The 15,059-nt window shown below is 43.4% G+C and overlaps 2 protein-coding genes across 2 annotated transcripts in view; one reads left to right on the top strand and one right to left on the bottom strand.

The window, feature by feature from the left end:
* triap1 (TP53 regulated inhibitor of apoptosis 1) overlaps window positions 1-15,059 on the top strand; it is a 171,016-nt gene that overhangs the window by 126,483 nt on the left and 29,474 nt on the right. The gene's annotated exons all lie outside the window — the stretch shown is intronic.
* Window positions 1-15,059, bottom strand: part of plekhg2 (pleckstrin homology domain containing, family G (with RhoGef domain) member 2) — a gene marked incomplete at both ends in the record, with an annotated part of 75,961 nt that overhangs the window by 50,359 nt on the left and 10,543 nt on the right. The window contains one exon of the mRNA XM_083985765.1: window positions 10,967-11,067. Within this exon, the coding sequence (XP_083841891.1) occupies window positions 10,967-11,067 (101 nt within the window). The remainder of the gene's footprint in view (window positions 1-10,966; window positions 11,068-15,059) is intronic.

Below are 15,059 nucleotides of genomic sequence, written 5' to 3'. Positions count from 1 at the left end.
ACTGAACTTGCGAGTCAAAATTTCAATTGATGTTTTCAAGTCGCAGTTTTGTTTTTCCCACCTCAGCTTTATGACACATTTTCATCATGTCACTGCTTTTCTCAGGGGTTTTAGCTGCTAAATAAACAAACCTACCCCTGACCCCACATGCCCCCACGACACTTGAACCCTGAACACCCGAGCCGGGCCCTCCTCTGTGGGCCGGGGCCAAACCAAACACCCGGGGCCAAGGTCTGTTTTTCATCTTCACACGGGGCAAGTCGACTCTTTAACAGAGTGATAAACAGCAGCTGACTGTGTGGCATCTGAGATATGCTGCTTAAAGCAGATATCAGTGGAATGTTTTTGTTAATATAAATCCTAAATAGTCCTATTTTCCGTCAGCAATCACTTACATGAAGTATTTCAGCCTAAACACGAGTCTCTCCGTCACTCTGCTCTGCTGTAACCCGAGGAGAAAATTTTCCTTGTGGGATACAAGTGTTATCCAATGAGGAGAGAGAACGGCATGAAGGGCTGTGTGTGCAGCCAAGGGATGCGCGTGAATGTGGTGACGTAGCACGAGGACCAATTGATGCCTGACAAGGGCGGGGGCTGCTAACTCATGGTGCGTTCAAAGAAACTCGTACTTTGTGTTTTTCCTTCCTGTGAAGTCATACCAGTTCGATCTGGTACGAGTTCACGGGTCGGAAGTTACGAGTGGCCGTTATAGGGAACTTTCACAGACAACAGGATGGTAAAAACACGAGCTACGGGTTACCTGGAACGCTACCAAGTCGTAGTTGTGACTTGAAGCTGTAACTTACGGTTTCAAAAGCCTGCCTTGAACGCAGCATTAGCCGAAACGGCCGTGAAGCTGATATCTGCTTTAACTAAACTGATGATAGACAGGGGAGGGGGAGATGGAGGAGGAGGAGGACGGAGAGTTATATAAGAGAACAGTGATAACGGCAGAAAAGAAAAGAAAAACAAATGGAGAATTGAACAACAGCTGCTTTATCAGCTTGTACGTTTGGGCATTTAGAGATAAAATCAGACTGAAAGTGTTTCTTCAGAGGCCAAGCTGCTTATTATGCCTCTGGAGTTTCACTGACTAGAGAAATGATGCGACTGAGAAGCACATGGTCTCTTCCAGAAGAGACACAGAACTCACATTTCATGGACGGACACAATTCAGATGTTAATTTATTTTCCCTTTGAAAATCCTCAAAAGCCTGGAACCCTGCATGTCACAGCGTCTGTACTCACTTAACACGTCACGGCCATCAGTGGTTTGTGCTATTCAGCCAGCTACACACACATACTGTACTATATACAGATATATTTGTATATAGATAATGGACAGATGTTTGTGTGCAATGGTTTTTACCATGCAGCCAAGACATGTGTTGAAAATGAAATCACTGCAGGAAATCCAAAACTAATGAGTGTTAAAACATGGATTTGGGTTGAATCCTCTGTGATGCGTCCATCATCCAACAGAGTTTCACAAACACCTGAGGAGCTCAGTTGATTTGGAGTGTGACAGAATAAAAGCAAAAATGATGGCGATTGAACTTATGTTGTGATTACTGTGCACATGTGTTAACTTTTATGGAAGAATTTTTACAAGTCTACTAGTTCAGTGGTTCTCAACTAGTCTCACTCTGGGCTCCACATTTTCCCATCATGGTCATTAAGCCGTGACCCACTTTTATAGAATTCAAACCAAGATTTTTTTTTAAAGCCTTTAAAAACTCATTTTGCTCTTTATTGAGCAAAGTGCATTTCAGAGCACATGAATGAAACTGAGGAGTTACCATGACAACTGCACGTACGGAAGTGAATAAAAAATATCAAACTGCACAAAATGGAGACCAACAAAACGATATATTTGACTTCTAATGCATCTCTGCATTCAGAGCATGTTCACAAAAGTGAATAAATATCAAATTGCACAAAACAAAGACCCACAAAACAAAACAAGATTCACTGCATTCAGGCCACATTAATAAGAAACTGATATCTTTGCATTCAGAGCAAATAATAAGAAACTGAGGAGGACCATTACAACTGCATGTGTTCACGTGTCTCGTGTGCCTTTCAAAATAAGTTATTTTTCAAAATAAAAGACATGTCCAACATCAGATGTGCATTAAATATTATTTACTTTTTGGACCAGCTGTCCGCGACCCATCCAGAACGGGTCCAAGACCCACTTTTGGGTCCCGACCCACCTGTTGAGAACCACTGTACTAGTGTATCCGTTTATCTGCAGGACTGTCGCTGCTGTCTGGACCCTGATCCAACATAAATACTGGATCACATTCACATGAACAAGGTGGAGATCCTGGGTTACCCTCATCTATTCATGTCCCTTAAGCAGAAACTGTAATTGTTCGTCAATGGAGCTCTTGTTTCCACTGAGCAGAGGAAGAACAGGGGATGGAAATCTCCTGTTCTGGTCTGTGCTGCAGGTTTCCATTGGTTCCCAGTCAACATGAGAATAGGATGTGAAGTGACATAATCAGATGATTGTTACAGTAAAATTAAACAAAATATTCTTTCAAATCAGAATGTTATGAGTTTCACCCCGCGTGCAGACCCACATAATAAAATCCCACAGTATTTAGTGTTGGCTGCCCTGTGCAGTAACTCACGGTGGGTACTGTGTGCGTTGTGAAAACAAGTTCCTGTGACTTGTTTGATGCATTGCTCTCAGCTGTGTGGAGGTGCTGTAGCTGTAAAACTATCAATGTGTTTCATGAGCTGCAGCCTCCACTCAACTCCACTCGTCAACTAACCTAACGACTGGTTTTTAACTGAGGAAGTGAGGTGTTCTCACTCTGCTGCAGTTTATTTCTAAAGAGTGGGCGACTACAGGAATGACTGACGGGCTCAACATTTAACAAAAAAGGTAAAAGGTGAATAAAACAGTAGAAGATGGCACTGTTCCTATGGAGCAGAGGTTACCTTGTGTTGAGACTGAATTTGAATTGAAATGTAAGTGTTAAGTTTGCATTTCATTTCATTACATTTTACGTTTACATTTTACATCCTTCTCCTAGACTGTTACTTACAGCAGCACTGCAAAAGCAAACACCACAAAATGTAATTGCACAATATTTTTTCTACACAAGTAATGATGTGAATGTTAAATTATGTATTTGTCAAGTCACATGTGAACCGGTCTCTGGATGTCAACCTGGTTTCTAGATGTCAACTTGGTTTCTGGATGTCAACCTAATCACTGGATGCGAATCTGGTCTCCAAATATAAACCTGTTCTTTGGATGTGACATCCTGGTCTCTGGGGTTTTTATTCATTCATTCATCCATTCATTAAACCCTAATGTCAAATACTAATCTGATTACACAAGAAAAGAACAAAAGAACTAAAGGAACACATCCACAGGAGGAATGTGTGTGAGGATGTGAGAACGTTGTGGCTGGCTGTCACTTCTTCAAAGTGCTGTCTGAGGGTTCAGACATGGTTTCAGAGTGAAGGTCAGAAACATGGTTCAGGTTCAGGTTGGGCCAAGAGGATGAGGAATGTTCTCTGTTACTGAGGGTCCTCACAAGGAGAGTAGGACAAACCTGTTTATTATCACATCATGTTGTCCATGACCTCAGATCAGCATCAATCAGTGAAGGAGAAATGTGAGCACACGCATCAAACAAATAAAGAATACAATAACTGAACAAAGCAAAAACAAAGAGAGATCAGGCAAGAGTGAAACACTAATCAATACATCAGTGTCTGACGTCACTGATCACAGCTCATCAGTCTGACTCAGCGGCTTCATGGGAAACAGCTGATGATGATGTTGTAAAAATTCCCAGGAATCCGGTTATCTGACTGACTTCACTGTACATGAATGAGCAGAGTGTGTGTGTGTGTGTGAGTGTGTGTTTGTTTGTGTGTGTGAGTGTGTGTGGGCGCACGCGTAATCTGTATCCTGCATCTGCTCCACTCATTCACTAACATGTAGCGCCCTAGTTTCGTGGCGCTGTGCAGGGTGGCGCAGTGCAAGTTTCGACCAGCGCACGGCGCATGGTCAGTTTGTTAGGCCGCGGTGTGCTGAGATGGGTGTGGCAGCCCAGCAGAGGGAGGTGTCACAGATTCAGCTTGGTGCAGTGAAACAAACACAATTTAATGTAATTGAATCAACACGTGAATTTATATCTATATAGAGTGTCCCGTCACATCTGACGTCAGATCAAAGGCTGTTGGCACGCGTAATGGAAACTCAGCCTGACTGAATTAACACAGCTGAAACTGTGGCGCAAACTAAGGAGAAACTAGCTGACAGTATAAACCAAATAGCCTAAAATAGCCAAGCTAGCACTAAGCTTTCGGTGTAAACAAATGCACATGGAGGAGAGGAGCGTAACCAAAGCGAGCGGACTTACACAGTTCCCTACTGTCTTTCTGTGTAAATGTCTCATGTTACAACATGAAAACCTGCAGCTTATATTCAAGTGTGGCCTATATATATGTACAAAATGTATTTTCTTCAAAAATTTAGCTGGTGCGGCCTATACTCAAGTGCGCTCAAGAGTTCGAAAAGTACCGTTACACGCCGTGTAGTCGCATTGACTTTTCACCACCACTAAGCAGCTCGTCAGCGCGAGTCTCAACTTTTCGTGTGATGGCGTATAATGTCCCCAACAGGGTTTGTCCACGGTAGAAAAGGGGGCAAAATATTAACATAATTGTGCAATTTTTATTAGGATTATTTTCATCACTGGTCATCTGGGTTCCACTCCAGCTATTGCACACCGACCGATAGACCCCGACCTGAGTGACGTCGTTAAAACAAAGACCCGGACCCGCACGGGTCTCGGGTCGGATCGGGTTTTCATAGACCCGTGAAGACCTCTAGTGTGAGTTTGAGACAGCTACAGCTACAGGGAGTCTCCTCAGGAACTAACCCCCCAGAAGCATGTGGCCTTGGAGCTGCCACAGCTGACTTCCATCCATATGGGCTTTTACTGGCCGCCTCTTTGTACCTGGAGTCCTATGTGTGTGTGTGTGTGTGTGTGTGTGTGTGTGTGTGTGTGTGTGTGTGTGTGTGTGTGTGTGTGTGTGTGTGTGTGTGTGTGTGTGTGTGTTAAGAGTGTGTATGTTCATGGACTGAACTCACTGGCCAATCACAACCAAGTTTCACCCCTCACTGTCCCGGCCATGGTGTCATGTTTGAACTATGCTGGATGATGTAGCCACTCTGGACTTGTTATGTCTGCCCATCTGGTTCTCTCTCTCTCTCTGTGTGTGTGTGTGTGTGTTCTCCTATTTTCTCTCCTTTCTTGAACAAAGAAAGAGAGAGAGAGAGAGAAACCAGGTCAGATGTTTTTGACAAACTCTGCGCGACCCTGAGCGATGGAAGGGAAGGAGGGGTTGGTTGGGTGAGTGAGTGAGTGAGGTTTGAGGGGATTTCTTGCTCTTGGAGCTTTCGTTACCTCATTATTAACTAATTGACTTCATTAAACGTATAAATCTAATTAAGCGCAGAGAGGGACATGGAGATGCAGGCCCCACCCCCGCCCCCCCCGCCCCCCACCCCTCCGTCTCTCCTCCCTCCTCCCTCCCTCTCCGCCTCCCTCGCTCCCTCTCATAGGATATTTCCCATGAGAACCAGGGACAGGAAGCCTGGATGGAATGAAAACTGTGTGCGTTTGGACTCACACATTTGTGCTTTTGTGTTGGTGACTGTTACTGTTTGAGTGTGTTCCTCTGCCTGAGTGTGCACGCTTGTGTGTATGCGTGTATGTGTGTGTGTGTGTGTGCGTTCGTGTATGTGTGTGTTGGAACAGACACAAAGAAAGTGAAGTGTGAAAACAGGACTCAGCAGGGTGGGGTGGTGGAGGGTTGTGTGTGAGTGTGTGTGTGTGTGAGCGTGTGCGCGTGTGTGTGTGTCTGTGACATATTTTAACAGCTTCCTTCCCAGGCTCAAAGCAACTCACCCCCTACCCTGCCCCCACTCCCATCCCACCACACACACACACACACACACACACAGCTCTCACTTTTTCTTGAATATCTGCTGTGTGAAGTTCGACAGTATTGATAAATATTTGATTGCTTGATTAGGTGTGTGTGCTCGTGTTCCTTTCTCCTTCGACCCATTGCAGCTTAAAGGGATAGTTCAACATTTTGGCAAATTGGCCATATAATCCCTATAGTCATAGCAGCAGGTTTGTTACCTTTATTTGTCGGTGCAAGCTATTTTTAGAACGGCGGAGCAGAGCCGCGAGCTGCTCAGAGCTACGCTACGGAGGCTCATTATGGGATTTCTTGGTTTCCCTCATCAAACTCATCAAATACACAATCCAACAACTCCACAACGCTCTGGTGGACAAGTTGTGACCTGCACATTCACCACACTATGAGATAATAACGTAATGTTACGAGACAGAGTTGTTTTAGAGGGAAATTCATGCAAAACCGCTGATGCGCGTTGCCTTCAGGGACAGTTTGTATTTACCTCTAAACAACTCTGTTCTGTTATTATCTCATAGTGTGGTGAATGTGCAGGTCACAACTTGTCCACCAGAGCGTTTTGGAGTTGTTGGATTGTGTATTTGAAAGCAAGAAATCCCATTAGCCTCCGTAGCGTAGCTCTGAAAAGCTCGCGGCTGCACTCAGCAGTTCTAAAATTGCACCGACAAATAAAGGTAACGAACCTACTGCTATGACTATAGCGATTATGGCAATGGGCCAATTTGCCAAAAATGTTGAACTATCCCTTTAAGTTTCCTGCAAATAAAAGAGGATATAAATTGTATATTCAGGTTTTTGAAACACTGTTGAAGAGTGTGTTGGGACTTGGGACAGAGCTGGTACTGAGGGATTATAATGTGGAATCCATGGGAATCTAACCCTCTACCTGTCACGGCTCCAGAGTTATGACCTAAACATGAGCGGCCGTGTGAATGAGCAGATGTTGCTCAGAGACACATCACCCGTTCTCTTGGATCGAGGCCAAATGATTAGTTGAGTCACTGTTGGTCGATGTGGCGGCAGCCGGATAAACACAAAGCTGTTCACACACACCAGACAGTTTTTTCTGGCATCACAGCGCTGCTCAGAAACACCAGTGTCCCAGTGCCGAGCTTCTCTTACATCTCTCAAAGCTGACCATGTCAAGTATTATATAGAGCTATGAAGGAGTGGAATGTCCTTCCGAATTATGTTACACAACAAATAAACATGGTTAGTTTTAAAATGAAATTATTTGGATCATAATTTTGACCATTAGTGTAAATCTGTAAATTGCGTCATGGCATCCTTGTGTGACAGGATACTGTACATAGTAAATGTTGTGTCATGATTCAATGTAGGAGCTGGTAATGTTTGTGTTTGGTGTTTGTCTTGGATGTTTTGTTTGTATGTGTATGTATAAAGTATGTGTCTTCTGTTTTTATGTATTAAAGCAGAAGTAAGCGATCCGGTCGTTTTGGCTAATGCTGCGTTCCAGGCAGGCTTTTGAAACCGTAAATTACAGCTTCAAGTCACGACTTACGACTTTGTAGCGTTCCAGGCAACCCACTCGTGTTTTTCCGACCTGTTTTACCGGTGAAAGTCACTATAACGGCCACTCGTAACTTCTGACCCGTGAACTCGTACCAGATCGAACTGGTACAACTTCACAGGTCGGAAAAACACGAGTTGCCTTGAACGCACCATAACTTCCTGTCAGCAGATGGAGTTAGCAGCCCCCGCCCTCGTCATGGATCTATTGGTCCTCGTCCCTACGTCACCACATTCACGCACATCCCTTGGCTGCACACACAGAGAGGACCGCCCCTTTATGCCGTTCTCTCTCCTCATTGGATAAAACTTGTAGGATACAAGAAATGTTTTCTCCTGGGCTCAGAGCAGAGCAGAGTGACTGACAGACCCGTGTTTCAGACCAAACACTCTATGTAAGTGATTGCTGTCGGAAGATAGAACTATTTAAGACTTATATTAACACAAAAATATCGCTTACTTCTGCTTTAAGTATGGGTCATTTGCAGATGGTTTGTATTTGTCACTTATGACTGACATGATATGGCTACTAGCTACTAACTATGCAGGGTGGACTGGGCCCTTGTACTAAATACAGTAATGGTCTTGAAAATGGTCTCGCATTGGTTTGGTCTCGGTCTTAACTTGGTCTCAGGTTAGCTGGTCTTGGCTACAACATTACCCCCCACCCCTCCACCTCACCCCTCTGGTCATTGTGTATGGTGATGCAGACCGACCACACCGTCTCAGAACCTTCACAAACTCAGCTTCCTCCCTACGTACATCCATTTCCCTTCTAAACAAACCCGCTAAATTTTAATTGGGTTGTTATCCCTACTTTTCATTCTTTTTCTTGAGACTGTGCTTTTTTTATTATATTTTTTTTTAATCTTTTTAATGCTCCTGACACTCCTGCACTTTATTTGAGTTTTTAATTTTTATCTACCATATTTATATGTATCTGAGTGAATGGGAGAGTTGTGTGTATGTGAGAACTGTGCGAAGAATGTCAAATGTACTGGTTTTTTAATCTGTTTTGTGTACTTATGTAATGCAGTTACTTGCGGCACTTGACTGTCCAAAGTTGTCCTAATGACAAATTTCCCTGCAGGGACAATAAAGTTGTATTGATTGATTGATTGATTGATTGATTCAGTGTGGTTTTTGTAGACCACATCCTTCAAACAATGCTGCCCCCTGAATTGGAACACGCCCCCATCTGAGTGACACTTGTCCTCTATCTCCTCATCTCACCATCACAGATAGATGAGTCTGATATCACCGCAGTCTGCCCTCTGTCGATGTGGAGAATGGAGGTTGCTAAACCGCTGCACGTGAACGCACCAAACTAGCATGACACAGAAACAGGCACACACTCTCTCTCTCTCTGTGTCTCTCTCTGGCTTTGCGACGCAGGGTGGAATATCACTCAGCATTCCTGCTCTGTAAAACCTGATCTGGGTCTTGAAGAATCTGTTTCACTCATATTAGCTCAGCAGCTGCTCGCAAGTCTTAAAAAAAATCAGTAGATTCCCCCTCATGAGAATCAAACTGGCGGCGTTGCCTTTTCTGCCTCTCTGCATCTGAATGTTTCCAGCACCAGCTTATCTCTCGGTCTGTCTTTACCGGACTCTGAGCCAAGATATGTTACCCACAAAATACTTTCCAGTCTCAAATTAACCAAAATATCCTACGTATGATGAGCGGTGGGATAGCTTTTCACTGTCAGATGAAGAGATGTGGTCAACATTTAGCTCAGAGACATATTTCTTTGCTGTTTGGACGGTGGTTAAATATCGCTAATGAAATGGAACCTTTCAATACCTGCAGAGCTGTCCCCCCGCAAGACGACTCCCGCTAACAGCCGGACTTAGTGGCTGCGGTTTCGTGAAGAAGTGAAAAAGATCACTGAACTACAGCTAGGGGAGACAACGTCTGGCCGTTACAGGCATCAACGTCGAGGGGCTGAAACATCAGAACCAGAATCAGAGTCAGAATCGCGTTACTGCCAAAGAGTCGGTACATCTACAAAGAATTGGACTTGGTGTACATGAAGCTAACACTGAAGAAGCTGCAGTTCCTCTAATGACCATCAGAGTGAGTCATGGACTCCAATGTAAAATGTGCAACAGAAATAAACATGTTGACAGCCTGGTTGGTCTCACTACGCTGCACTACAGTCTAAGCTCTGTACATGCCCCTCCTCTTTTTTGGCCCACGGTAAAAGGGGCGGGGTCAGACTCTGCCAAGATGGCGACAGTGGTGCTCTGAGCTTCAAAACGTTAGTGACACAGAGGCTATGTCGGTCTTTACTTCCAGTCTACGGATTGTTAGCACTTGATCCCCTGTTCTGTTAGGAGTGTGGGGGGGGGGGGGGGGGGGGGGGGGGGCTGATGTAGCTGAAGGCTGAGATGAGGTCTTGCATACTTTTCCATGGATAAATCTTCCATTTGAATTTACATTTGCATAGGTCAATACAATAAACTTGTGTCTGTCTTAGTTGGGTTCTTACCCCCCCCACCCCCCCACCCCCCACCAACACACACACACACACCACCCCCTCTCCCTCTCTCAGGCTCCCCTGACAGTCCCTATAACCGTGCAGGCTCACTGGTTCATTTTTCATGTTTGCGCCGTTCATTTGAACAGAGACAGAGAACATTAGTAGAGAGTCAGAGTATTTCATGATATCTATTCCATCTGTTGCGTGTTTCTTCACAGGAGTCATCATCGACAGAGTTTTCTGTGATTTCCTCATGGGAACAAACCCCCCTCACGCCAAATCAGAGCTCAGAATTGACTGACGACACCGACTGAACATGGTGACACTCGGCAGTTAGTCCAACCCTGACATAGAACATGCATCAAATCCTATTAGAGGACTGGTAACTGTGTTGCAATAAGCCAATAATTCATATATATATAGCCATGCAATGTAGATATCATCCACAGCTTGTACAAGTATCTATCCAGCTTACTATTTATTTTCATGGCACTACCATTGTCTATTTGCACTACATGTGCCACTTTACTTATTTATCTTATAACTATTTGTTGTAACATTCTTATTCTTATTATCCTTAACTTATTGTTCAGTTGTTGTTGATTGTCTTTTATGTGAATGTCAGAGAGCTATGCAAAACACAGTAAAATTCCTTCCTTCCTTCGTATGTATGCAACATACTTGGCCAATAAATCCAGTTCTGATTCTGAACCGGCCCCGAAGGACCATCTCCTGGAATTGAAAACTTGAAAACAGAGCTTGGTCTAGTTTTACACTGAGCAGAATGAAACAATTTAACTAGAACATGTTTACATTGTTGGTCCTACACAAATATAAGTGATGAAGGGCCGTCTTGGTGGCTCATTTTGCCTATCTCCAACCCAGCTGAACGTAGCAGGTTGACTTTACAGCGACGGTGCCTCAGCTTAGACTAAACAAACAGCACAGGGTGAAGAGGAGCAGGTGACCTACCTGTTGAACTCGTAGATGTCCTCTATGTTGCAGAACAGAGTGCTGACCTGCTCCGGCTTCAGCGGCAGAGCTCCGCAGTCGATGATGCAGCCGAGATAGTCCTGCAGACACACACAACACACATCAGAGATGAAATATATATATTTTTTACAGTTTATAGTGGATGACTTATTTTAGTTTGACAGTTGCCCTGACAAAGAGTAGGCTAAGGTTAGCCGCCCACTTTTCTCTTTGCCACAGAAAACACACTTTCTCCACACTCAGTGTTTTTATTGAGGCTTTATTTGATGTCACTGAAAACACTGCCCTCAAATTTAAGTCGGTTGGTTCTGCACCATCTCACAAAATTGCATCTCCCACAGGTATTTGTTGTTTGACAATAACTTTATTTTATATGGCACATTTACAAACATGCATACCAAAGTGCTTGGACAAATAAATCAACAGCAATAATAGTCAATAGCAGTTATAAGGCAATAGATGAGGACAGCTAGAGGCATCAGATGTCATATTGAAACACACATGCACTCACACTCCCACGCAAACCCAGTAAAAGCAATAAAAGAGTCATACGGAAACAATAAAAAGATAAAAAGGAAAGCATGTCTATAAAAGTGAGTTTTTGAAAGAAGTTACTGCCTCATGTGCTGGGTTGATCCAATATGGAGGAATCTTGATGACAAAAAAGCTTTAGATTGATTCTCTGTTTCACTTCTGTTTTGGCTCGGATCTATCCTTTTTTTTTTAATTTCCATTGATGCTTCCATGCCTTTAGAAATTACAGGGGAATGTAACACTGTTGAAAACACAGTGCTGGTTGATGTTGTCAGAAATAAAAAATAAAATCCAACATTCCAGTAACCTGCAAACTCTATGTAGAGAGACAGAGGTGGAGGTGGCAACACTGCAGCAGAGATGCAGCTGGTGTGAACAGTAATTATTTTTACTCATTACTGAAAAAAGTAGTAGTAATGCTGTTATTTCCATCACAACCGGCTCCTTACTGTAAGTTTCACATAAACACAGTTGGATATCTGGCTGGGAGGAAGGAAATCAGTGTCAAAAGTTGTTTGACATCTTTAAACATAGGCGATCATGTCTCTGATAAAGTCACCTACCAGACTACAACATCAAACCAAAGCTTTCAGGTAACTGATATTGGTGTGAACAGGAAAGCGGCTGTGTTGTCAGAGACGCCGTAACAGACAGGAAGTCAAACAACAGACAGGAAACCAGGAAGTTGAAAGTGTGAGGGAGCAGAGAAAGTGAAGCTGATGATGATGATGGGATCTTCACAGACACATCCGGCCCACGGTGAGTGACAGGTGGCGGAGGACAGTTGGACTTGAACCAAGCTCCTTGGCACTGAAATACCTGGAGTGTGTTAGTCAGTGCGTTAGTTTACACACTGCTCACACAGCACGGGCACCTGGGTTACGAGAAGCTGAGTCGGCTCAAACGGAGCACCGACACTGCTCTGGTACCAGCTAAGTGCTACCAGCTGTTTCATTCATGCTTCACAGCTGGAACATCCGACCATAGTCATCCTCATCATGCTAACATGCCACCTCCTCCAGCTGCAGCTCCTGTCCTGTATGTTGTCTCATGTTGGTGATTTAAAGCCCCAGTGTGTAACTTATTTGGCTTTTTATTAGCAAAAATCAAATATGTATATGTCTTTCATAAATATGTTTTTCACTAAAGTGGAATCACACCCGCATACAAATTAGGACTGGGTCTTTTACGTCGATTCGATTCTCTAACGATTCCCGATTCGATTTAAATTGCGATTCTGATTAAACAAGTATTGCGATTTTATATTTCAATTATTGGGATTTTCTTTCCTTAAACAAGAGCAGGTTGAACCAAACACCCGACAATACATCATAAATCATACTTACAAAAACAATACACACATCACATCAGTTTGTCTGTTGTGTTCGTTTGTTCACATAGATATCTGTGAACAAACGAACACAACAGGCCGGTTTGACTTTGTCGAGTGTAATGGCACAGAATACATGATCATACAATAAAGATTGGTTGTCCCCCCCCCAAAAAAAAAAAAATTAATAAAAAAAAAAATCGAAAAAAAATTGATTCTCATATGAGAATCGATTTTAATAAATCGCCAGAAAAAAATCGCGATTAATATAAAAATCGATTTTTTGGCCCAGCCCTAATACAAATGAAAGCTTTCTCGTACCTTAGAATGAGTTGTTACAAGTCGTTACAAATACATAAGTGGGCGACGCACCGAACCGAGGCGGCCATGTTGCATCGTGACCGTAGGTAACCACGGAAACTCAGCGGAGCTGTGGGCTCGGCCTGTTAAAACTGTCACCACTGTGTAGTGTGAGGAAGGACGGAGGCACTGGTGTTGCATTCAGGTGCAGTCAGGCAGACGGCCGTCGGCAAACCAACCGGATGTCATTTTACTCCACCAGAGAAAGACGGTAAAACAATACCACATCACCATGACAACATATTGTCAGGCCTGTATTGTTTTGCCTCGTGCTGGCGGACCACTTGTTTACATAGACGCTTGTTTATCCTGTTACATGCAGCGTCTGTTGTCTGTCTGACATCTGCCCCATTTCAGGTGAATGCAACATCAAGAATACGTTCAGATATGCAACTGCACCGCTACTGTAGATGGGGGGAATTCCTACATATTATACCTTTAAATACGTTTACTAAAACTAAACCCTTTTTCTGGGGGTTATTTTTTGCAGAACATTATCACCGTGAGGTTGGCCTTTTAACCTTTATACATACACTTCACTTTTTCCCATAGATCAGAGGTCTTCAACAGGGGGTCCGTGACCCCTAGGGGGTCCACAGAGGTGCTGCAGGGGGGTCATGAAACCTTTGGGTGATTATACTTTTTTTTTTGTTGTTTCCACATTTATGCTTTGTCAATTTGAATAGCTTGTATGCATGATTATCATTCAAATGAACGACATTGTTGATATTTCCATTGGTATCAGTTAACAAGGCATCTTTATAAATGGCAGTGCACGACCATGAATATACGAACCTGTGTATTAAATGAATAGCTGAGTATTGAATCCAATGTTTGGCTACTAGGCCTAGTTTAATATAAAACACAATTTTATACATATTTAAAGTAGGGGGTTCCTTGCTCATTCTGGTTGGTCGCAACATCAGCATTTGACCATATTTATTTCCATGCATTTATATTATTGTATTGTACGCCTTGTACTTGCATTTTTTATCTTTCATTGTGTGTGAAAGGGTTAAAGATAATCGGAGGACCTGTTGCACACATACACTGTTTACTGTATGTAGAGTCAGTCATGTTGTAATGGAAACTTCACCGAACTGAAAACCATCATACAATCCTGTCAGAGCCCAGATGATGTCATTTCCTGTGGTAGCTGGTAATTAGATTACAGCGGAGAGGAGTCAGGGCTGAGAGACTGGGGCCAGGGGAGGGGGAGAGAGAGGGGGAGAGGCAGATGAGATAGGAGTGGAGAGACTACAGAAGACTGTCCTCACATTCACATCCACACAGTTTTATTAGTAACACACCACCAAACACAGTGAAGCAAACAGAAGCCTGCAGGCTGACAGGCTGCCAGAGAGAAACTCTGAATATCCAAACTCAGACAGAAACTGGGCCGAGGAGGAACAGAGATCTGGCCAAACAGAGAATAATGTGTGAGAAAGCACCAGAGGCTGAGGTCAGCTCACCAGCTCCAGTCCAAGTTCCCAAACTGGGATCCATGACATCTCTCTCTACACGGTCACCAAAAAGAAAATTAAAAAAAACATGATTTGATTTTGATTCGACTAATCTAATCCACTATAAAAAGATACAACATGCCTCAGCCAACATAAAAGAATCTGCTCCTCTTCTGTTTACATGCAGTCAGAGGTGCAGCTGCATGAAGCTTGGACAGAGATTCTCCTTCATGTTACTGATCAATGTCTGACAGTTTTCATAAAACAACCATTCAGAGACTTACAACCAGGATTAATGTGGACCAAGTTATTGTGGAAATTCACGAATGCCTCCTAAAAACGAAGGTGTGAGACCTGGAGCAGCTTCCATTGATAGAAACCTGAG

This window comes from Trachurus trachurus, assembly GCF_905171665.1.
Source record: "Trachurus trachurus genome assembly, chromosome: 13".
NCBI lineage: Eukaryota > Metazoa > Chordata > Actinopteri > Carangiformes > Carangidae > Trachurus > Trachurus trachurus.
Note: the sequence above shows the minus strand (reverse complement) of the source record. Positions and strands in the feature narration are given on the sequence as shown.